This window comes from Trachemys scripta, chromosome 10 (genome assembly GCF_013100865.1).
Source record: "Trachemys scripta elegans isolate TJP31775 chromosome 10, CAS_Tse_1.0, whole genome shotgun sequence".
In the NCBI taxonomy this organism is placed as follows: Eukaryota; Metazoa; Chordata; order Testudines; family Emydidae; genus Trachemys; species Trachemys scripta.
Window position 1 is genome coordinate 73698369 of NC_048307.1, and position 25447 is coordinate 73723815.

Genomic DNA, 25447 nt, shown 5'->3' on the forward strand with positions numbered 1-25447 from the left:
GGTGCTGGGGGAGGAGAGGGGTGCCGGGGTGGGTGCTGGGGGAGGAGAGAGGTGGGTGCTGGGGGAGGAGAGGGGTGCCGGGGTGGGTGCTGGGGGAGGAGAGGACGGAGGAGAAAGGAAGGAGGGGCGGGGGGTTCAGGAGAGTTTCTTTGTCTGGTTCTCCGGGTCTCTTGCCTTTGCCGAGGTGGGAAGGGGGCGTGTTTCGCTCTCTGCTCTCGGGGACTGAGCAAGTGGGGAACGAGGGTCTCTGAGAAGCGAACAGGGGGCGCGGGGAGCAGATACCGGCCCGACTAGCGATGTGGGAAGCCGGCACCGGTACCGGCGGGATGGGGAGCGGGTAGGATCCCATGTGATGGGAGAAACAGGTGCCGGTCCGGGTGGGGATGGGGGGAGCCGGTACCGGTCCGGATGGGGACGGGGGAACAGGTACCGGTCCGGGTGGGGATGGGGGAGCCAGTACCGGTCCGGATGGGGACGGGGGAACAGATACCGGTCCGGATGGGATGGGAGCGGAGAGAGCCCAGTGTGAAATGTGCAGGGGTTTCCACGCGGTGGGGCTGGGGTTCTATGATTAACTCCCTGTGCGCCCCCCATCTCTCCCTCCTCCCCTGGACCCGTCTCTGTCTTGCTCCGAAGGCTCCTCCCTCCTCCACTCCAGCCCCGGGCTAGCAACTAGCTGCGGTGAGCAGGTGGGTCTCTTGTAGCCGCTGGCCTGGAGACCCTGCCAAGTGGCCGCTGGGCGTGACTCCACCCCATAATAACCTACGCCCAAGGACTGCTTGGCATTAAAAGGCCAAGCATTCTATAGGGGCACGGAGTGGGGATGGAGGGGGCACTTTTATAAACAGCGCCGGATTTCTGTTAACCTGCAGAACTCACTGCTGCAGGCAGCATGGAGGCAAAAGATCTGCGATTTCTATGCATCAGAGTCCCGCTAACGCCATCCAGGCTGAAACGACAAGGGTCCCCTCACTCCTCTTAGGAGCAGGGGAAGATTTCCCCTCCTCCTTCCCAGCACAAAGTGCCTAGCACACAGCTGGCACCATAAAATAAAGTCATTAATCCTCTTCATGGTTTTATTATTACATTATACTGGGTGCATTTCCTGGTGCTGAGGGCAGGAGGAGTTACAGAGGGCAATAACTTTCCTTTGCGTCACCAAGAGACAGGGATACTGACCTAGGTGGACCATTGCTTCTCTTCCCTGCCCCGTTCCCATCAGTCAGACAGCTCTAATCCCCCGTCCTCTTTTTCCTCTCCCCTTGTCTTTCTCCACTGCTCCTCTTCCCTCTCTCCCAGCTTCTACCCCCTTGGGGTCTGTCTCTTTCATGCTTGCCGGCACCACTGCAGAAAACCATCTTACGGAGTTACTGATCAGTCATAGTTTTCATTAGGGATTCCCTATGCCCCGCCCTCCCCCCCCCAGACCTCATTGTTATGTACATTTGGATGAAAACTGGACACTTGTTACTGACGGATCCGTATCCCCAGTCTGTGGCATCTGAGTTTGTTGCTGTGGAGAGGAGGACGGGCCCTCAAAGGAGGGATTGCATATGAATCCAGGTGCAGAAGTGGCAGCAGGGTCCGGAATAACGACCAGCCTGTTGGAACACAACTGTTTATAAGACGAGATCAGGGGCGTTGCAATGGACAGTGGAACCTTACACCTCTACGTTCAAATCCCAGACAGGTTGGCAGTGACTGAAAGTTATCAGGTGCTGGCCTCTCTGAAATGTGTTTGCTGGTCTCCGTCCAGAGCTAAACACATCATCTAAACGGATACGCTGCCTGCCCCCTTGGTGGCCACTGCAAGGAGGCCAAGGACTGAACGGTCCTCGGAGGTTCATCTGCACAGTTGTCCTTAGACTGTAAACTCTACAGGGCAGGAACCGGCTCTTTGTTACATGTTTGTACAGGGCCTTGTGCTAAGAGGTCCTGATCCCTGATTGGAGCCCCGAGATGCTATCACAATACAGGGCAATGTAGGGAAGTTGCTACTGTCTTTTCTGCACCTGTTCTGGGGATATAATCTTGGCTTTCGGACTCAGGGCTGTGTGATTCCAGCATCTTTTGGAGACACGATGGGTATGTCTACATTTCAATTGAACACTCCCGGCTGGCCCATGTCACCTGGCTCAAGCTCGCAGGGCTTGGGCTACGGGGCTATTTAATTACGGTGTAGACCAGGGGTTCTCAACTGGGAGTCGCAACCTCTCAGGGCGGGGGGTCACGAGGTTATTACATGGGGGCCGTGAGCTGTCAGCCTCCACCCCCAAACCTCGCTTCGCCTCCAGCATTTACAATAGTGTTAAATATTAAAAAATGTGGTTTTAATTTAGAAGTGGGGTCGTGCTCAGGGGCTTGCTGTGTGAAAGGGGTCACCAATACAAAAGTTTGAGACCCCCTGGTGTAAACATTTGGGCTTTGGAGGAGGCTCCCTTAAGGAGGGAGGGTCCCAGAGCCCAAGCTCCAGCCTGAGCTTGAAAGTCTACAAAGCAATTAAACGGCCCCATAGCCCGAGCCCCACAAGCCCGAGTCAGCTGACATGGGCCAGCCCCAGGTGTTTCACTGCATATGAAGAGGAGAGATTAGCTGCAAATGTGCAAAATAGAAGGGGGACAGCGTAGAGAAACAGAATGTTTCCAAGTTTTCCAACAGTTCTTAGTGCATCCTTGAGAGCAAAGTTGTTCTAAATTAGAGATGGTAGGAAGCTGGATTTGCATCCAGATCTGCATTTCAACCCCCCAAGTTCAGGAATGCTTGGATCCCAGGTTGTGTTTCAGCCCCACTCCTCTGATCTCAATCCACTCCTTTCTCTTTGTTCAGCTTTCTTGGCCTATTGAAATGAAAGCACTGTCTGACATGGGTCCTCTGGAAGGACCAAGTAACCAAATGGGGCTGTCTCTATTCCCCTCATGTCTTTCCTTGGCTTAGACATGCCCCTTGATTATTTTAAGGAGAAGAACAGCTTGCCCACTTTTACACATGCCCTGGAGCTATGCATCCTGTCCAGAAGAAGATGGCTCATATGGGAAGGGGTTGGGTGGGAGGGGAGCAACCTGCTTGTCTCACCCTCAAACACTGGGAAGTCTCAAGCATCCCAGTAAAAGAATGAATGGATAAAATGCTCATTAAATTCAAAGTGAAAAGTGTGAATATAATTGGCCAGCTGACAAAAAAAATCAGGCTGTTTCCAAGGACAATAAGTCCTCAGCATCAGTCTACAGAGTGAGAGCTAAGGAGCAGGGGTGGCTGGAGCTATTGAAGTGTGACAGATGTTTCAGGGAAAGCCAGTCACTAGGTTTGTTTGTTTCTCAAGCAATCCTTGCTGTTCCACATATTATTAGCCGCCCCACCTTGCTGCAGATGGGGACAAACTGAGGCAAAGAATTAAAATGGAGGGCGTCAGTGCCAGGTTTAGAATTCAAGAACTACTCGCTGCCAGCGCTGTGCTCGGCCCATCAGCCCATCCCTCTCTTTCTCTTCTGCATGGCCTGTGCACTGTTTTTGTAGCAGTATCACTATGTCCATTAGGGGTAGGATTTGTACAAACAAGTTATATTGGTTCAACCCCCTACCGTGGACACCAGATCATTTATTTAGTGAGATAATAGTTCCCTCCTTGTATGTGAATAAGCTATGCCTTTGTAGTGGTATACCTGTGTCCACATTAGATGGGTTGTACCACTTTGGCTATACGGGCATAGTAAAAGAAGTGCAACTTTTGTGGGTAGGCAAGTCCATTAACCTCTCTCTGGTATGTTGCCCTTATGAAGCATTGGCATTTCGAATTGACATTGGTACTTAGTTTTCAAAGACTTGCCTGATTCCAGGCAACTGGAACTTTAATCTTGCAGAGATTTCTTTCCTATAGGTCCCTCTGTGCTGTGCCCTTTGCTTCCCCTGAAATACTCAGGGCAAAGTTCCCTTGTAAGGCTTCCCTCTAGAACACACCTTGGGGAAGCTGTGACATGAGCGTGGCTGTTTTCTTATTCACCTTAGCCAGTGTGGTGTAATGGGAAATAATTGCCCTGCCCCTCTGCCTCTCACTGCAGGGAGAGACAAAGGCTGGTGGAATAATTATTGTCAGTTACTGAGAGTAAAAACATGGTTCCCTTTGTGAAGTTTAAAGGGACAGGGTCCCCTAGCAAGTTCTGCAGGGATCCATGCCCTTGCTGACACCAGGTGACTTCATCAATAAGCCATCCTGGTGCACACTTGACACTGAGTCATGCTTAATATGTATTAACGCTTTCTCTGCTGGACCAGACTGCATGCCTCTCAGCCTCCGTTCTAGAGAAAATATATACTGCTCTTTCAAATGAATGGTGTTGCCAGTGATTTTTGGCCAGCTTGGAAAATTGAGGATGGCACGCTACCCTTTGCTAGTGTGACTTAAAAGTCCCATTGAATCCCTCACTTCATCTGGATGTGCACAGAGTAACTGCAGCCTGTAGTGCCCATTTCCAGGACACGGTGGCTTTTCCTCTCAGGCACAAAGCTGGCCTCTCCCAGCCATGCCTCCTGGCCGGATTATTGTAACCCTGCCCTTGATCCAGCTTCTGGAAGCTGTCGCGGCTGCAGAACTCAGTGGCACCTCGCCCTTTGAGTGTGTGGGTTTCTACGCTTACTTACCAGGTCTGTGCTCTCTTTTGGCTACTTCTTCAGATGGAAGTGCAACGCAGCAACGCAAAGTGTTGCTGGTGAAAATGTTTAAATCCTGGGACCCTGTTAGTGCCTCCTTAAATTTAGACCGTTTGTCTGCTACCACTGTCTGGAACTCAGCTTTCCCGGTTCAGTGGCAGAGGGTTCTCAGTTAAGAGTCCCCCTCACCGGGCAACAGATCCTCAGCCTGGCCAGCTTCAGATCCCACCACAGGACTGTGTCTGGCTTCTAAGTGTTCACTGAGCATTATCTGGTGCTTTGCCATTGCGTTTGTTTTCTGTTTGTGGTTGTAGGGCAGAAGAAACAACAGGGGGGGCTTCCGGGGTCAGTTATGATGGCTGAATGTTTGTATGCTTTACCTTAATTGTGTTGACAAGTCTGGAGTGACAACTTGATGTGTTGAATTTCTAACACTTCTGGCCCAGAGGATCTCTCACCGTGGTCCATGGAACACTCATGGTCTGCTTAGGTCTTCCAGGCACTCTGATCTGCAGCTTCTGTCTCAGAGGTGAAGCACCTGTCAGTCTTAGAGTGATGTTTCCTCTAGTCCTGTCCAAGTCTCTCTTAGGGTTTTCAGGGGATTTTTTTTTTACCCAAGTAAACTAAAAAAAAAAACAAAATAACCCAAGTCTCTCTCTGAACTCTGGGTGGCTGCTTCTTGTCTTCCTTTGCTGAGTGTTTCATTAGTGTAAATTCAGCTGTGATTAAGTAAGAGCAAATGGGGGGATCGGGCAGAGGTGTTTTGCTCCAAAAAGAGCCAATGCTACTATTGAAAGAGATGCTGTGGGATAAATGAGGAATAACCCTGTGGCTGTACACATAGATGCGTGGTGATGTGAAATGTGTGAATAATCCCACTTCCTGAAGCATGCTACTGCTTTTACTGTAAAACAGTGATAAAACAAGAGTAATAATGACTGATAAGTCATGCCCCATTGCCGTTATATTGGGCCTGTGTGTGGATCTGAAACCTGACACTTCAGAGATGCCTCCTTTTTTTATCCATCTGGCTCATTGTTTTAAAACAAGTTCAAGAGACAGTAAGATAGTTTTAGGAAGAGAAAGAGTCAAGAACCTAGAACCAAGCTCGCCTGGGGCTGGGTGCCCAATAAAGGCCAAGACAGATACCAAAGGAGATTGAGATAACACATAACAAGTGCTGCTCTGGTTGCACCAAGTGCCATTTCCCCATCTGTTGGTTCTTTGGGTTGCATGTTTGAAAGCAATGGAAAAGGGGCTTCGCTGCGTAACTCCCATCACCATCAATGAAAATGGATCCCAGCGTCATGTCCTTGTGAAAGGCAGTTTGAGGATTCCCTCCCATTGCCTCATTCTAGGCTACCTCAGCTGCACTTCTGTGTTTAGATTTGTTCCTTTCATGCTCATTCGTCACTGATTTCTCCATGTCAATGTAATTAGCTTTTCCTCTCTCAGGCACTAGGCATGGGGTCTTGGTTCCTGTGTCTTCAGGTTACACTTGCAATGAGACAAACACGTATTTGTGACAAGGCAGAAAACTGAGGGCCAGATTCTGCTCTCATTTACATTGCAGTAGTCCTGGAGTGGCTACACTGAAGTCAGTATCGGAATGGCATAGCCATGTCTACACGGAGAGTTGTAGGGTATTCTCCCACCACTGGTCTAGCACCAGTGCATCTCCATTGCTGCACGCAAAGTTGGGAGTTGTAACATAGTTCAGAAGTCAGTGTGTCTTCTAGATCTGCTCTAGACCTCACCCGTGGCTCATCTCCACCAGCACTCCCCTTGTTGCTAGTCCTGGTGGAGCTGCATCAGCCCTACAGCAAGAATGTGGGAATTTCCCTGAAATGCTCAGCGTGGACGCAGTCTCTAGAATTCAGTCTCATGACATTAGGAGGAATTAAGCTCACAGCTCTAAAAATAGCATCTGATATTTAGGAAGGTTTTAACACCAAGGCTGCCAAGCTGTGACAACGTGAGCAAGTGAGATTTCAAATATTTGTAAGTGAGATTTCAAATGTCTCATTGAGACACATTGCCAGGTCCTTCATCCCAGCAGAGAAATGCATTCACAATTTCCTAATCCCAAAAGAGGGAACCTCACTTGCCAGGAGAGTGGGAGTTAACAAGTCTCTCTAATGGCCCCTACTCCAATGTCCTCTCAATCTTGGTCTTTTTCATACCCTGCAGTGACAAGTGCAAAGGCCACTGCTGAAAAGTCAGGCGGGGGAGGACGACGATGGACAATCTGCCACTATCAGATGTCCTGACTCCTTACAGCGGGTTGTGAAATGTGATACGTTTGAGCAAGATGTGTCTATGGTAGTAACAAATCTGGGCTTTGGGAGGAGTGGCATCAGAGGGGGCCTTTAAATATCTGACCTCAAGCCTCAAAAATATTTCTCTGATCCCCTCACTTCTCTACTGACTTTGGATTTTATTTCTGACTTGTGAGTCAGGTTAGTACTTATGGAAATCTAGGACTAAGACGGGTGGTGAGAGCCAGGCATACAGCAGGCCAGCACCCAACAAGTTTCACACACACAGCTCTGCAAATCACCTTAACCAGCCTGACCTGCAGAACCCGCTGCTGTCCCATTCCTAGGCCCCGCACAATTCTGCCAGTGCACCTCACTTCACTTCTGATGCCTGCTGCTAGTCCATTCCTGGATCCCCCACTGTTCTGTCAATTCAGTTCACTCCTCATGTACAGTAGCCACTGCTGTTCCACAACTCATCTTGAGCCAGATATGCTGTATTGTGATATGCTCAAATGGAGAACAGGGCGAGGCAAACCAAATTAATTTTCAAGCCAGAATCATATGTCCAGGTGAAAGGTTCATGTATAAACTGAAGCCCAGCTGAACCAGCCCTAGTCAAGCTTGCTGGACTCAGACCGAACCTTCACCAGACAGCAGCACATTTGTCCCAGTCCGGGGGTGGGGAGGGATGGTATCTAGGTGTGTTAGCATCTGTGAGCAGGACTGTGTTTGCTGTCTGTATAGTACCTCTGTGCCTGTCTGAGAATGTGTGTGTTTTCTGTCTGTGTGTATATCTATGTGTCTGCATGTTGAGTCTATGTGTGTGTGTGTGTGTGTGTGTGTTAGTGTGTCTGTGTATGCATGTGTTTATGTGTCTGTCTGTAAGGCTGTGTGTCTGTCTATGAGTTTATGTCTCTTTGTAAATCTGTGCCTGAGTGTTTGTGTGTATAAGTGTGTGTGAGTTTCAGGGCTGGCTCTGGCTTTTTGGCCACCCCAAGCAAAAAAAAAAAAAATCGGGGCGGCCAGAACGGCAAAGCAGGGGGGAAAAATAAAAACCTGCGGCGCGGCTGGAGCCAGGGTGCAGGGGGACTCCCTGCGCTGCAGACATGCCCCGGCTAGTGGGGGGGAGAGGGAGGGAATGGGGGGAGAGAGAGAAGGGGAGCGGCCAGGGCTTCAGCGGGGCGCTCGCCACACAGCCCCAACCACTGCGCCGCCTGCCAGGAGGGCTCCGCGCTGCTCCGGTTGGCGGCCAGGGAAGGACGCAGGCTGCCCTGCCGGGCTTGCTACAGACCCGGCACCGGCTGGGGCAGACAGAGTGCACAGCCCACTCCCAGCAGGGCGCTTCCCTCCTCCGCACCGCCGCCCCCTACAAGGTGGCCAGATCGGCAAACAAAACAAAACAAAAAAGTGGCCGTGCCATCCTAGGATAGGGTGACCAGATGTCCTGTTTTTATAGGTACAGTCCCGGTTTTGGGGACTTTTACTTATATAGGCGCCTATTACCCCCCCATCCACTGTCCTGTTTTTTCATAGTTGCTATCTGGTCACCCTACCCTAGGATTGGGCGGAATGCCGCCCTATAGAATCTGCCGCCCCAAGCACGAGCTTGCTCGGCTGGTGCCTGGAGCCAGCCCTGGTGAGTTTCTGTTCCTGCAGTTTCTGTTCTGACACTGTCTTCTTGGGTGACCATGGGCAACTCACTTACCTTCCCTGCCCTGTCTGTAACAGGGAGATGATCAAATGTACTTGGCTCAAAGGAGGGTGGTAGAACTTAATGAATCAGTATTTGAGATCGGTTATAACTATAATACATTGTACCTCGATAGAACCTGTTTTCTGGGAATATCAAAGGACTTGAATTTAGTTTAACAGTCCCCACCCCCATGTACTATGTAGCTATGATTGTCTCCATTTTCCAAAGGGAAGAAACTGAGGCACAGAGTTAAAATGGCTTGCCCAAGGTCTCTCAGGAAGTCTGTGGTAGAACTAGCTATAGATCCACTAGAACAAGGTGAATATTGCAAAAATGATCATTGAGCGTTGTTTGTAATTTTTCAGCCAGTTCACTTTTACGGTGCCCTTTTTTGGGTTCATTTTCCATGAATATTCTAGTGAAAGAGCTGACTGGCAAGGATGTTTATGGCAACTTTGAATTTTAAGGGGCTATTGGAGTATATTTCAAATTCATAATCCTGAGAATCTGGACCAGAAAAACTGTCTCCAGAGTTCCACTCATCCAAATATGCAACGTGACCTAGTTGTCCAATCAAAGCAGATTGGAACTTGCATATCGAAAACTCACAACACACGGCTTGTGAATAAGCTACAGACTAAGAACGGTTCCCCAAAGAAGAGTGAGCAAATCATTTAAGAAAAAAAGTGCCTTTGAGAAAAATCGCAGGCTGGTCACAAACAAGTTGTGAATAGGAAATTCTTCAAATAAATTATTCATCGTAAATGAGTCATTAGATTCTAGAGTCTGAACTATGGGACAATCTTTCCTCCCCATCCTGTGATTTACAAATCATGTCACCTTCCATTTGTATACAGCGCTTCTTGGCCAACATAACACCTTCCATAGCCCAAATTCAGCCCCACCACCTCAAAGTGAAAATAAAAGGGCCCAGGATACTCATCCATGATATAGAACTACCATACATCTATGCTACTTGGTCACTGGAAAACATCTCCAGACAGAAGTCAAAGGACCTGAGCTATGTGAATGGAATTGGGAAGCGGGTTAGTATGCCGTGGGGCTGACTGTAAGATCAAACTGATAACACTTCGATAAATAAGTGAATACAACCATGCAGCATTAGGAAGCTTTTTACATCAACGTCTGTCTGTATAACTTTAATAGTGGATGGTTTTTACCACGTGAGGCTGAGAGATTTAAGTCTGGATCAACTGAGCTAGCGTAAAATGGGCTGAATTTTTGTTTGTTTCTTTTAATTAGCACCGCCTACCTTTTAGTATTTTCCTCTCTGCAGGCCAGTGAAGTGGAGTGGCCCTGGGGTATTGCCCTGCATGTGTTGTCTGTGAGCATGAGAAACCTGGGAAAATCTCTTGTCTGTCAGGATCACGGTGTCTAAACGATAGATTTGCTTGGACAGTCACCATTGGAGAGCTGCCCAGTGACCCAGCTGGGAAGAGACAAGCAGCCCTGCAGACCATGTTCATGCTGCATGATGACTTTAACTGTACAGAGAGGAGATGTGGGGAAAGTATCCAAATGTTAGACTGCAAAGAGGAAAAGGTGCAGAATCCAACCATATTTATAGTATTTATTCACTGGAGGGAAACAAGATTCCCCAGCTCACACCATTGGTCCATCAAGCCTGATGTCATGCCAAACCAGTGGTCAACACCTGAGGCTTCAGGTGATGGTGAAGAATAAATGAAATCAGCCCTGGGCCTGGTGCAGTCACCATGAGCAGCATTTCAGCTGCCCACCTAGTTCAAGAGAGTGCCACCCAGAATCCTTTATGCTAGCTGTGTGCCTGCTGTAGTGACCATGACTAGCATTGCAGATGTCCTCACCTTGGGTATCTGCTGCACGTTTCAGCTGGGGAAATGAAACATTTGCCTGAACTCCTTCCATCAGGCACACCTTGTCCCTCATTTCAGATGCCACCAGGATGGAGACATAGGGCATAGAGTTCTTCTGCGATTCCCTTATGTGAGAGCCGTCACCAGATCTAGTTTAGATGCCCTCAGGCTAGAGATGTAAATGGGAGGATACCTCTCCAATCCCGCATGGGCTCGGATGCCTGCAGCGCTCTCCATGACTGGCAGAAAACTGAGGGCTTTAAATCCACCCTCAGGAGAAAAACTTGACAAATGCTGATGAGAAAAGGGGAAAGCACGTACAAGAAATATTTGCAGGCAGAGCCATCGTTTGTTTTTCTCCTGAAGTTATTCTCCTATCAAGTCATTAACCAGAGAGCACTGGAAATAGAGCTCTGCGCAGGTGGTTCAGGGTGATCATCTGCCGTGGATTACATTTCACATTCCCTCTTGTCACATGACTGTGGGGTCAATACAGCTTTGTCCTTAAGTACCTGGGTTCTTCCACTGACATCATTCCCGCTGACTAACCATCTTCTCAGCTTGACACAGCCCCAGCCACCAGGGTCTTCTCCATCGCCTAATTTCTAAGGATTCCCCTTTCCTGCGTGTCACAGAGATTTTGGGCAACCACTTATTCAGGCAGTAGGGAAATACGTTTCCCTTTCTAAGCCCTTAATCCAGTCCCTATCTGTATTACAGAGAGTGTGAGGGAGCGTGAATCCCATTTGGGCGGCATCTTCAAAGGACAAGGGTTTGAAAAGGATGCACAGATTGCACACTAATCTAGACTGCTCTCCCACCCTGCGGTGAACCCTATTAAAATGGATGCTTGATAAATGCTCTCTGAAGGAATCATCCCTGCCGTCCCCTTGACGAGATGAAATAGCAATTGATTCTCAGACTTGTCAAAGGAATGAAAAAGCTGTTACAGGAGGGAAGCAGGAAACTGCATATGATGGCATGCTCCAAAGCAACGTGTCCCAGATGAGCTGCTCAGGGGATTTGATATTAAGAGGGGAACCTGTCTCCCAGCTCCCTGAGTTTTCACTCCAAACTCAATTTTTTTCTGGAGATACAGGACTCTCTTCTGTTGCTTATCCTCTTGGGCCTGGTGCAGCTGGGCTGTGGGAGAAAACAGGCCCATAAGGGAATTTTTCGTTAAATAAAATGTCCAGTTGAAAAGCTGAACGTTTCAAAAAAATCTTTTGAGCAGCTTTAGTACTTATAGAGCACAATCATCTAGTACCTAAGCCACGGGCACAGAAAACTACGAGGACGAGACTTAAAGCTGTTATTTTCCAATAGGTCTAAGAGAGTTACATGCCCAACTCCTATTGAGCATCAGTAGGAACAGAGGGCCAATTCCCTGAGCATGCCAGGCTAAAGAAGGAGTGAGCTCTGCAGTCAGCAGATTGGACGCTTGTCCTGTTTTTTTCCCCCTCTCCCCTGGTAGAATGGTGCATCAGCCTACGAGCCAGCACTAGAAATGTCTTACCTCTGGCTCCCAAGAGTCTGACTTTTGGAAGATCTAGTTTCTGTGTCTCTGGTGAGTGCAGTGGTCTCAGGATCATCAATGACAAGGCTTAATTTGGATAATCTAGTCCAGCCCATAATAGGGTGTACCAAATAGTCCCTGTGATTTCATTGAGACTATTTGTGGTAAGGTGTCGCAGTCTGACCCAAAGGTTTTCATAGACTAATACCAGGACCTTAAATTGGAGCCAGTCTTGGGCACAGGAAGTCAGTGGAGACTGTACTGGCGTGATGTGTTCCCCGTGACTCGCCCAGGAGGTGGGCTGCCGTCTGTTGGACAGGATGGAGATGTTTGGTTGGCCTTAACTAACAGCCCAAGATAAAAGCAGTTGCAGGAGTCCAGTCTAGAAGTGGATCTTGTTTGCCACGTCCTCCTCTGAGAGAGAAGCATGAAGTCTCCTGGTGACCCGGAGGTAGAGGAAGGCATTCCTAGCCACTGCTGCTACCTAGTTCTTGAGAAGCAGAGATGTAGTTGGTGTGACCCTTAGGCTGTGCACTGCTTTGATGATCTGGGAGCCAGACACCTGTGATAGCGGGTGAGGTTATTATTAATAGAGCTGGTTGGGAATTTTTCTGATGGAAAATGCAGTTTTGGAAAAATCAAAATTTTCTGGGGAAAAATTTAGATTTTGCTGCAAATTTTTGATTTTCCATTGGGAAAACTGACATGAACTATTTCCTTTCAGGTCAGTTCAAATGGTAATGTAATATTTTGGATTGCTGTACTGACCCAAAACATTTATTTCGAGTCAGTTTAACATTAAACTGCATTTCTCTATTGTGGCATGCTGCTTCATGGGAGCTGAAATTTGGGTTGCCTGATAACACCATTCTGTCCGATGGGCTGGGCTCTCTGGCCAGACTACAGCTTCCATGATGCAGTGCAGACTTCCCTCTGACTAAGCTGTGTGGCACATTGTAGGTGCATGATGGGAGGTGTAGTCTAGCCAGGGGTCTCGTCAACATGCTGATAGCAGGGCAGGCCATGGAATCTGATCGTTTCTGCTGAAGTGCTCTTCTGTACGTTGTAAAGGATGAGGGCCAGGGCTGACCGCTGAGGCACTGAACTTAGGAGGGCTGGGGAGGATAAAGAGCAGTTACTCATCACTCACTGGAATTTGCTGGAGGTTAATGATCAGGACCAGGCTGGAGTCATGCTATCCACCCCAGCCAGGGCTTATAAATGGGCCCTTGGGATCCACTGTCAAAGGCTGAGATTTGGCCTGTATCCATTGCCATGTGACGGTCGTCCATCGGGGGACCAAAGCTATCTCTGTGAGTTATTTATGGCAGTGGCAGACATCATGCAAAAACCAAGCGCTCTGGGCTGTTTTGATGTTAGTTTGAAACTCAGAGTATGAACCCACAGAAACAAACAACCTAAAAAGCACCTCCTCCATTAAACTAATCCTTCTCCTCGCCCAAGCTGACAACATTCTAGGTACAGGACAGGATGGAATGGGGTTTCAGGAAAAAGAGGACTCCAGTGTACGTTCTCAGCCTCTGGATCTCACCTGTAAAACTGGGCTAACATGAAGTACTAGGAGATCCTCAGGTGAAAGGGACACCTACAGATGCACAGTTCTATTCGGAGATGGGCCCAAGCCGTGATATTCAGATCAGGATTCGGATCCAAATTTCCTCTCTATGAAGCTGTTTGGGTCTCGGGTTCCAGCCCATTTGGAGTTTTTTTGTTACTACCACATGACCATGGGCTGGAAATTTAGCTCTTATGCAACTCCCACTTCTAGTCATTATTATATGAGCATGGCCAGGCAAAAAAGGGTGTGGCCAGGGAATCCGTGCTCCCCTCTGATCCGCACATTGCTGTCACATTGGGGGCACAAGTGTAAGTTAAAGGGACATGCGGGGAACTGGGCTGGACTGACCCGTGGCCTACCTTAGGATCAGGGTAGCATAAAGGTGGTTTAAAGATACCGTGCTGCTCACCCCCGTCTTGCTCCAGGTGCAGCTAGTCTGGATGAGAGGATCAGGCCCTTTACTTGAAGCCTCTGGCACTCTGAAGTGGTTAATGCAAATGACTTTTAACCGATTCTTTGGACTACCAGAAGGGGGTCGTTCCCCAATTTTGGTTCAGTCACAATGGGGCACCGCTTTGAAGAAGGGCATGAGACCCCCTCCCCGACCGCCCCTAGATGTTGCCATTTTGGATGGTGTGAAGTGTGAGTGTTGTAGCAGCTTTGAGGATCTCTTGACTGTTGAACAATGATTTGCAAAGAGGAGCTGGGTTTATAAATAATGCATTTCCTTTGTCTTGCAGGAATTCTGGAGGCAGAGGTACAATCAGATCAGCTGTGAACCGCTTACATAGCAAATCTAATAGGTTTGTAAATTAGATTTTGTGTTCATTTGTTTTTGCTCTAAGGCAGCTATTAATCTTCTTCTTCTTCTTTGCCGGATGGTATTCTTCTTATTTAGCAAATGTATCTGGTTCTTTTCCCTTCTGCTTTACATTTTCTTAATCATTCTCCCCCCTCTACTTCAATGCAATAATTATTTGCAAATGACCAAGGATCTGCAAGTTGCAGTGACTGAAAATATGGAAGAGAGTTACTTATTGTACAAAAGAAGTCACTGGGAAAGTTGCCACCTTTGCAATTTTCCACCGTGGTATTACAAAAGGGATTTCTTTCAATGACATCGGACTGTCATTCTGTTGCATCATAATGCCACCCAGTGACACGGAGACATCACTCCATCACAAAGTCATTCTCTGGCACTACAGGCATTCAGTGGTATTGGGACATCCTTCTAGATCATTTGCAAGATCATCCCATATCATCACAACATTGTTAAATGCTATAATTGGGTAGCTTAGTGACAACACTTGATGACACTTTGTATCATTGCACTGCAATGTGACATGGTGATGCCACACACTTCATCAAAATACAAAAAGCATCAAGCACAAAAACATCACAGTTATTGCTAGGAAGGTTTTCTCCACCCAATTAACTTTGGCATTGTTTTGCATGTTCTAAATTTGCCTTGCAGGAGATCAGATTATGTGGTGAAGGGCAAGATTGGTAGCTATCCTTATTGGCAGTCTCTGCAGATCATACTTTGCTAGTTTGTATATACACACACAGTGACAACTAGCATCTAGAAATATATTCAGCTTGCCTCTCTAAATATTAAGTAGCAGGAGTCCCAAAATATCCTCATATGTGCCTGAGATCTCCTATCAATCATTCCCCATGTGTACCTGAAGCAAACAAGCCTCCTAATAAATAAATAATATATGGAGATATACCTATCTCATAGAGCTGAAAAGTCATTGAGTTTAGCCCGCTGCCTTCACTAGCAGGACCAAGTACTGATTTTGCTCTGGATCCTCAATTGGCCCCTTCAAGGATTGAACTCATAACGGATTTAGTAGGCCAATGCTTAAACCACTGAGCTATCCCTCCTCCCAGCTGACAGTGAGTTGCCAAGATGGCCTGCATAGGGCAGCCAGCGTTCCAGGAGGAATGGAATCAACACTGCACTGCTGCACCCCACATTGCATCGTTGTGAATGGACACAGCCTTATGTCACGATGCCCCCAGCTACCGAAGTTCACTGTCAGGACAATTTTACCTGGTACATTCAAGAGCATCCCTTTCTACTCTCACTCCATGTCTCCTAAGGGGGCTCTCTAGGGGTAATTCCTCTCCCTCTGGGGTGTTTACCTGCTGGGTATAGATCTCGTCATTTGCCAACTCTCTCCCGGCTCAGAGTGGCCTCTTGCAATGAGGAGGGACATTCTGCTTCGCTAGCAGCAAACACTCTGGCTGTGAATTTTTCAGTGTACTCTGGAGTGTGAAGGGTTTTTCTGGGCTGCACACACATGCCCTGATTCCTGATGAGCCTCTCGGTTATTCCTTTTGGAGGGAGGCTCGCAGACATAAAGCATGCAGCGGTTCCCATAATTTATGCCATTTGATGCAAATTGAATTGAACTGTTGGAGCCTTGATTGTTTTGCTGATTCAGTGATTAAGTTTGGGGTCTCGCAATGATCATCTCCAGAGCTGCAACACCTGGGTACCTGACTGCTCTCTGGCCCTCCCCGACCAGTCATTCGCCAGGGTCTGGCGCCCTAGCACAGAGTGGATGCCATGAAATCTCATTGTTCTCCTCTGAAGGGAAGAAAAGTTATCAAAGATCCCTGCTGTTCGTAATGGGGCATTTGCCAGTGGTACCAATGCCCCCAGCATCTCAGCTAAATTCATTTCTCTTGCCGGGGTGAAGTAAAGAGCACATTTTTCTGATGTGGATTTAACCCACCACAACAGGGGGATCTGATTTGTCATTTGTGGGAAGGACATGTGTGTGTGTGGGTGTGTATCTGGTTGTGTCATCACCTGTGAGCAGGGCTGTGTTTGCTGTCCGTGTATAGAATCTCTGGGTGTGAATCTGTGCTCGTGTCTGTCTAAGTCTCTGAGTTTTTTGTTTGTGTGATTGTCTGTATATCTGTGTGTCTGTCTGTTGAGTCTGTGTGTGTATCAGTCTGTCTGTGTATGCATGTGTTTGTATGTCTGTCTGTAAATCTGTGTGTATTTGTGTAAGTCTGTGTTTGTGTATGTGTGTGTAGTAGAGAATAAATAGGCTTTCCTTCCCTGCTCAGGTAATAACTGCAATTTTGCTTTTCTAAAGAAGTTTGAATCCCAGCCATCTCAGAGCGATTAGAGATGCCACTGGGAAGCTAACGGATCATGTCTCTCCCCCCCTCTCTGTCTCTCTTTTCTCTAGAGCTGAAGTAGTAATAAATGGCTCTTCATCTCCAACTGTTGTTGACAGAAGTAATGAAAGCATTAAGCACATTAAACCAGCTTCATTCAGATGGAGACACAACCAGACACTCTCTTTGAAGATCAGGTACTGGTAATTACCTATAGGACAAGAGACAGATTTGGTCCTCTCCAGTGCAAGCTGGCAAATTGCCTCAGTATATCATCTAAAGAAGTCAAGAAAGAAATAAAATGTTTCTCTCCTGCTGGGCTAGCCTTCATATCTGTAAGCGATCGCTTGGAAACGAATTCCCAGCTCAGCCGGGTGGCTTCCCGTTAACAGAGCGACACAGGCTTCGGCCTCCACTCTTGGAGACAAGCAGGGGCCAGAGTGCGCTGCAGATTCACCATGATCAGCCACTCCTGGGGGGAAGGAAATCTGCCACCTTGTGGGTAAATACAGTGACCCCTGCTGGCGGAGAGCAGAGCGGCAGGGATGGGCTTCTTAAGGACCTGCTCCGGTGGAAAAGGGGGTATGGGAGATGCATACATTAAGGTGGGGAGCCATTTTATAGCACACATGGGGTAGCAAGTGGAATGCTAAAGTCTGAGAGGCTCCTGAAGGCCGTCAGTCTCTCTGCAGCCAGGCTGTGGAGCATAGACAAGCAGGAGGAGGGTGCTTTGCAGTCATAGGCCATGCCGCAAGTATCTGTTTTATTTCCTTCCCCAAGGAAACAGATCTTGAAGTTCCTGGATGCGGAGAAGGACATCTCGGTGCTGAAGGGGACCCTGAAGCCCGGGGACGTCATCCACTACGTCTTTGACAGGGACAGCACCATGAACGTCTCCCAGAACCTCTATGAGCTGCTGCCAAGGACCTCACCCCTGAAGGGCAAGCGCTTCCGGACCTGCGCCATCGTGGGCAACTCGGGGATCCTGCTGAACAGCGGCTGCGGGAGAGAGATCGACGCTCACAGCTTCGTGATCAGGTAGTGAGGGGTCAGAGAGGCCATGCCTCCCATACAGCGGGGCTCCTACTCACTCCCACAAAACACATGGGGATCCAGGGACGGGACCCCCAGGCTCCGAGCCAGGCGACTGGGACAGAGCCTTTCCTGTCACTGGGGGACTGACAGAGTGCTGTGTATTCCAGTCCCCCTCCCCCCCCAGCCTCCGCCCACACTCCCCCTTCCCACGGTGTGCACTAAATAGTGCAGGGAGCCCCCTTGTCAGAGCGGGAAGGATGGGCACTGAACAAAACCCAATGGGGAGTGTTTAATATGAATTCAAAAAGATGGAAACAGTCGGCAAAGGAGCCAGGGCTGTGATGTACCCAGAGTGCCTCAGAAGCGGGCCTTGCACAACATCACAAGCCTGCCCGCCACAACCCGACGCACTCCACAACCACACACTGTCACACGCACACCATCCACACAAACACTCCTCAAGTCATGAACACCTCCACCACCACCCTCCCATACCCCCACAGACACACATGTCCTTCTCACACACCCGCCACTCACACCCTAACACACACTGTGCCCCGCCCACCTTACAAACACACACATCTTCTCATATACACCACTCCCTTCCTACAACATGCTCCGCCCCCACACTGTGGCAGAGAAGTACACGAACACTGATGACACACACCCCAGCCAAACCCCCCAAATGCAAGCAAACTCTATCCTACACACCCCTACAGACACATACATCATTCCTACACAAACACCCTCGACCTTTTCCCACAGTCACCTACACACTCTCCACAGACACCCCAACTCAATCCTCCCTCATGTGTATCACCTCCACCCAATACACTCTCTGTTCTTACGCATAAACGTACACAAGCCACCATGCACACACAGGCGTACCATTCCCTCTGCCCCTACAGAAATACATACAATCCCAACACAAGCCAAACATGTACCATACCCTCTCCTCTCACACACATGCACACACACACACACACACACACACTAAATTGTCAAAATAATACTTGCAGTAGCAAAGAGAGAGACGGAAAAGAACCGGCCTCTTTATCCCTCAAGCCCATGCAGATGTGTTAGCTGAGGAGCTCTGCATGTCTGCTGGTGATTTATGTCTGTGCAGACATTTGCTTTCTGGCAAGTCTATTATGGAGACAGCCCAATCGATCAGTGGCTTATAAAGGCAGTCCTGCGTGTGACATAGAAATGAAGATAATGCCACCTCTGCCCTCTGGATGAACACAACCAACCCAACCGTCCTGTGTGTCAGAGTGGAACCCAGGGCCTCTCTCTGATCTTTGGGGAATGTTCCCCGGGTAGTTTGCTCAGCAGCTTGAAATGGAACAAAAGCCAGCCTAGGAAACAAAGGCCGTTGTGGTCACAGCAAGGGTTAGGCCAGCGGTCTGATGGCAGCGACAGTGAGAACTGTCCTAGGCAAGGTCTACACTAGGAATGAGTATAGCAGGGGTTGGCAACCTTTGGCACGCAGCTCGCCAGGGTAAGCACCCTGGCAGAATGGGCCGGTTTGTTTACCTGCCGCGTCCGCAGGTTCGGCCGATCGCGGCTCCCAGTGGCCGTGGTTTGCCGTCCCAGGACAACGGGGGTGGCGGGAAGTGACGGCCAGCACATCCCTCGGCCCATGCCGCTTCCCACCGCCCCCATTGGCCTGTAGCAGCGAACCACAGCCAGTGGGAGCCACGATCTGCCAGACCTGCACACGCGGCAGGTAAACAAACCGGCCCGGCCCGCCAGGGTGCTTACCCTGGCGAGCCGCGTGCCAAAGGTTGCCAACCCTTGGAGTATAGTAAGGTCGACTGATGTGATGATTTTTTTGCAACATTTCTATGACTAAAGTCCTAGTGTAGACACAGTTACATAAAAGTGCTTTTGCCGTGTAACTTATTTTGCTCAGGGAACCAGAATAAGCTATACTGGCAAAAGCACTTTTTGCTGGTACAAACTGAATATACACCAGGAGGGTTTGCCGGTACAACTAAACCGGCATAGCCATGCCAGCCAGCCTTTTCTAGTGTAGACGAGGCTCCGGCAGGGATAGCTGGGTCCTGCGTTCCTGGGCACACAGATTGCCATGTCTTTGGCTTTCAGTTCCTATATTTCCTTTGAGTTTATTAGCCATTAAGGCAGCATGTCCTAATGATTAGAGCAAGGACCTAGGAATCAGGAGCCTTGTAGCCTATTTCTCACTGTGCGTACCCTTGAGTAAGTCACTTAGACTGATAGACTTTAAGATCAGAAGGGACCATTGTGATCATCTAGTCTGACCTCCTGCACATTGCAGGCCACAGACCCTCACTCACCTACTCCTGTAATAGACCCTAATCTCTTGCTGAGTTACTGAAGTCCTCAAATCATGGTTTAAAGACCATAAGTTACAGAGAATCCACCACTTACACTAGTTTAAACTGCAGGTGACCCAAGCCCCAGGCTGCAGAGGAAGGCAACAAAAACCCAGGGTTTCTGCCAATCTGAGCCACAGGAAAATTCCTTCCCTGACTCCAAATCTGGCGATCAGTTAGATGGTGAGCACATGGGTAAGACCCACCAGGCAGATACCTGGGAAAGAATTCTCTGTAGTAACTCAGAGCCCTCCCCATCTAGTGTTCCATCTCGAGCCGTTGGGGATTTTTGCACTGGTAGTTGTTGATGGGCCACATGCCATTGTAGGCCGTCCCATCATTCCAGCCTCTCCATGTGTTTATCAAGCTCAGTCTTGAAGCCAGTTAGGTTTTTCACCCCCTCCGCTCCCCTTGGAAGGCTGTTCCAGAACTTCACTCCTCTGATGGTTACAAACCTTCACCTAATTTCAAGCCTAAACTTGTTGATGGCCAGTTTATATGTATTTGTTCTTGTATCCACATTGGCACTTAACTTAAATAACTCCTCTCCCTCCCATGTATTTATCCCTCCGATGTATTTATAGAGAGCAATCATATCTCCCCTTCTTTTGGTTACGCTAAACGGGCCAAGCTTGTTGAGTCTCCTTTCAGAAGGTAGGTTTCCAATTCCTCAGATCATCCTAATAGCCCTTCTCTGTACCTGTTTGAATTCATCTTTCTTTGAATTCAACATAGACTAGAACAGCACACAGTACTCCAGATGAGGTCCCACCAATGCCTTGGATAATGGTACTAACACTTCCCTGTCTCTACTGGAAATACCTCGCCTGCTACATCCTAGGACTGCATTAGCCCTTTTCACAGCCGCATCACATCGACGGCTCATAGTCATTTTGTGATCAATCAATGCACCAAGGGCTTTCTCCTCCTCTGCATGTGATAGGCAGCGTGGGGGTGATCTGGGGTTTTCGGCACATTGCCAGAAGCATAGCAACTTTCAGGGCCCTGAGAGGCCACATCAGCTGCTCACACACTCCATTCTGCCAGCACCAGGTTCTGGTGCATAGTAATGGGTCAGTAGAGTCATCTGTCCAGCACTCAAAATGACAGAAATAAGTGACTTGGATTCCACCATCAGGAGCAACAGGGAAAAGGGGTGATCTTGTCCCAGCTCGAGGCAAATGCAGCTCTCAGTCTCAGTGCCGCACGGCTTTCCTTGCCCTCGCACGTGAGCTGGAATCACAGACAGGGTGAGTGCGAGGAGTTTCCAGAGCAGCAGGAGTGAATTCCTTTTGTGTGTGCGTGTGTGCACATGCGTGTGTGTGTGTGTGTGCAAGTGCGTGCGCCCTTTCTTACATTGCACAAAGGTTTCTCAAGGTCAGAGCCCCTAAGCATCCTGGCCCTCTGGAGCCCACCAATCACTGATCTCCCGGGCCTCCACCTCCTGCTGGTATCACGATCATTGCTGGTGCGGGGGGGTCTGCTGTTTAGCACACAGTCGCCGGGAGGGGGAGAAGGGACTCGGGATAATATTACTCCAGCCAGGTTGGAATTAAGGACCGCAGGTGTCACAGTGTCATTCTGGGCGAGACGGAAACACTCACAGGATATCACTAGCCCTTCCAGTTAGAGCAGCTCTCTGCATGCTCCGGTGCTGTACGTTCCTTGGAGTGCCTTGCCGAGTCACGAGAGATGGGTGTCTCCGTGCACACACTCACAAGCATGCACAGCCCCCTTGTGCCCCCTGTGTTTTCGGTCAGGTTCAGCTCCAGCAGGAGGGCTCACTGGAACAAGCCAGCCTTGGCCCACTCTGCTCCTCGGCCACTGTGGCTTTCCTGAGGCTACACAACCAGCTGTTCTCTCCTCCCAGTGGTGGGTGCTGCTCCTGTGAGCTGCTGGCTTTGTGAGTCTCCCGTGTCTCCTGGTGCACGTACCATCCTCAAAGGTAACAGTGGACTCTGTGCCCCTCACATCACTTGACATTCCGAATTGGCTGTTGCGATACTGATGCAATGAGTCACACAAGACCTCTATTGCAGAGAGGGTTTCCCTGCTCTGGAAAAATCACTTCAATTCAAATTTGTCATAGCAGTAAACCTAGGTATTTTGTTACCTTGTGTTTGTTAGCTGTGCACATGAACAGATACATGTCAGTACAAGCACATATGTGCACCAGAAATTCATGCCCTGGGACATTTATGAACATCCACACAGAGACATGCATGCAAACTGACAGACATACACACACACGTTAGCACATTCAGAAGCCAATGTAGGCCTGTATATGCAGAGATGTAGCCATTCACCCAGCTGTGCAAACATGCGTGCATATGTAGACCTGTGCACACAGATGCAGACATGCACAGGCACACACATTCCCCACGTTCTTGCCTGGTACACACACGCTTTCTGAGTTTGCTCTCCCCATAGGTTTTTCTGTATTAAAACCGTCGCCTTGACCTGAATGGCTACTGTAACCTTCCAATACTGTGAGCTCTGAAGCCACATTAGCAACATAGCCAGATGCCCAGGGGTCATTAGTTAGTCACTGATATTCCTAGCAGGCTCTTGATAGGTCATGTTCTAGGGAATTGGTAACGGGATGCAGAAGGTCTTTCCTCAGAGTATCTGCCATGAGTCTGACCTGGGGCTGTAGTGACTGAAAGGCATTTCATGTCGATCGCTGAACAGACTCCACCAATAGGCAGGTGCCCTCATCACAGTAATGCTCCCCTGCTCTTTATAAAACACCAACCAATCCTCACAACAGCCCTCTGGGGTTGCTATCCCTACGTTCAGACAGGGGACACCATCTACGAGATTTGCCCCGGGTCACACAGGAAGTCAGTGGCAGAGGCAGGAGTCAAAGTGAGGCATTCCTGGTCCCTAGAACTGTGCTCAGCCACCACCCCAGGCTGCCTCGTCACCACCACTCTCCTGGGGCACTGTTTGGCCCCTTTGGTGGTGGTCTCTGCGAGGAGAGGGCAAAGACTGACTGAGCCCTGGAGAATGAGCTCCGCTCTCATCCTTCCAGGGCAGGATCACAGCACACTGCCACGGGGAGTTGCGAGGAAGCTTGCCCTGACGCTGCCTGTGCTGAACCTGTGCAACCCCAGGACTGGCAATCAGGCGCCTTTCCCCAGTGCTAGCACTCACCGACTAACCTTTGTCCTTCCCCTTCCCTGGAGCACACTGTGACGCTCTCTCCTGTGTTGCAGGTGTAATCTGGCCCCTGTTCAGGACTATGCCTGGGACGTGGGGACGAAGACAGACCTTGTGACTATGAATCCTTCTGTCATCCAGCGTGCCTTCGAGGACCTGGTGAACGAGACCTGGCGGGAGAAGCTACTGCAGCGCCTCCACAGTCTCAACGGCAGCATCCTCTGGATCCCCGCATTCATGGCCAAAGGGGGCAAGGAGCGTGTGGAGTGGGTCAACGAGCTTATCCTCAAGCACCGCATCAATGTCCGCACTGCCTACCCCTCGCTGCGCCTGCTGCACGCCGTCCGAGGGTGAGAATTCCTGCCTGGCCCCCCGGCCCTCTTGCTGGGCCGAGACTGTCGCGTCTCAATGACACGGATGGGTTATGGGGACCTGTGGCTTTTTCTGGCTGATCTATTACTGGTTTTCCGCAATTGGACACATGTGTGCTGCAGGCCCAACAAAGCAGTGTGTTCCTGATATTTTTTAGTAGCTGGTATCTCATGAACCTCTCGAGTGAGAGTGCTATGCTTTGTGCTGGAGCTGACATGAGCCAAACCCACTACAAGTCTCTTTGTGTTTCATTCTGCAGACCACCAGGAAGGGCTCGGTGTGCAATGGATGGTCCATAGACCAAAGATTGCCAACCCCTGCTTTAGATCATTTGCAAGCTCTGGTCCCATCACAGGAAGTGTTTGTTTATTGCCCTGGGATTTGGGGTGATAGCAAACCTTACACCCATGTCCCTGGTCCCTCAGACTGTGAATGCTTTGTTGACTCTAGGCCTGGATTTCCGATCAGTGTAACTTTCAGACCTGCAGTTTGACTGGCGTATTTGTTGTTTCCCTGTGAGGAATTTGTGCTGTGGTCAGCTTAGCTAGTGATTAATCTTCTTGCTCCTTCCCCATTCTTCTGTCTCGGTCACAGGCATGGTCCTCACAGAGCTAGTTGGATCAGGAGATTGGGAATGGGCTACAAAGCCTTTCATTGATTCCAGTCTATCCTGGGTCAGGAGTGAAGGAAAGTTGCTACCATCTGATGGCTGTTCCAGAGTAGCCCGTGTGAAATGACTTTGGTGGTTTCAACCCCTTCTTGGTGGATAGACATTCACCTCATAAAACCCCATCACCATGAGTGGCAACTTCATTGCTAGTCTCAAGCGAGAGGCCAAGGATTGGATGGGCTTTAACTTCCTTTCACGTCTCAGGGGGTTAAGTCTAGGTGAAGCAATGCGAGGGGAGCTTCTGGTCTACCTTCTCTGTGAATAGAGAGACTCGCAGACTGTCAATCTGGTTCTTCTCCCCAGTGTTAACAATACAGACTTCTTATTTCTGGCTCTCCCTATTACATCCCCCTTCCCCTAGAAACGTTTCAGGCTTAGTAGTGGTGAGGATGCGATGAAGTTCTTCTGCTCCCTGTTTTAATGGCATCAGATCCAAAACTGAAGTTGAAGGTCTGAGGGGTTCTACTAAAGCCTCCTGAGATCACAGGCTCACAGGAGATAAACAAGAACTTCCTTAGAACACGCTTTCTTCTTCACAGAACCAGGAGGGAGCTGACGTAACAGCTGAGGACTGTCCTCATCTACCATTGCAACACTGCATGGAGATGCAACATCATCAGGTTGTGGAAACGCTGAGGAATTGGTAATTGTCCTGCAGGCTGGGATGGGGTGCTCGGACGTGGGCTCGGCTATGAAATACAGCACTGTGGTGTGGACTTGGCGCTGGCCCTACTGCTCTGGAAGAGAGAGCCAAAGAGAAGGCAGAGGTGGTTAGTCGCGTCGTTTGTACAAGGTGCTCCGGTGCTATGTGCCAGGTGAATAGATTAGATTCATGATGGATAGAATAGAGGAGAAGTTGTCACCTGCTTTGTCAGTGAAGCCTCAGGTGAGTGGGAGTTAGCTGTGAGATGTATGTGTAGTTCAGGTCAGATGAGCAGCAGTTTAGGCACCAAGACAAAGGGGTTTATTAATGCAGGAGTGATGCTTCCATGTAAACCAAAGAGGGAGAAAAGGAGACTCCACAGAGTACTGGGCAGCTGGGCCAGGATCCGTCAGTGTGGACTATTAGAGGTGATCCAAGCTTTGCTCTCTGAAGGGGAGTCAGCAGCAGCCCCTTCCTTCCAGATGTTTTTTCCCCTGTACCTCCCTCTCCTGGGA

At 49.2% G+C, this 25447-nt stretch overlaps 1 protein-coding gene across 1 annotated transcript in view; it reads left to right on the forward strand.

The window, feature by feature from the left end:
• Positions 1 to 25447, forward strand: part of ST8SIA2 (ST8 alpha-N-acetyl-neuraminide alpha-2,8-sialyltransferase 2) — a 42259-nt gene that overhangs the window by 858 nt on the left and 15954 nt on the right. The window contains exons 2-5 of the mRNA XM_034784745.1: positions 14290 to 14352; positions 16762 to 16887; positions 17471 to 17728; positions 23304 to 23597. Of these exons, the coding sequence (XP_034640636.1) occupies positions 14290 to 14352; positions 16762 to 16887; positions 17471 to 17728; positions 23304 to 23597 (741 nt within the window). The remainder of the gene's footprint in view (positions 1 to 14289; positions 14353 to 16761; positions 16888 to 17470; positions 17729 to 23303; positions 23598 to 25447) is intronic.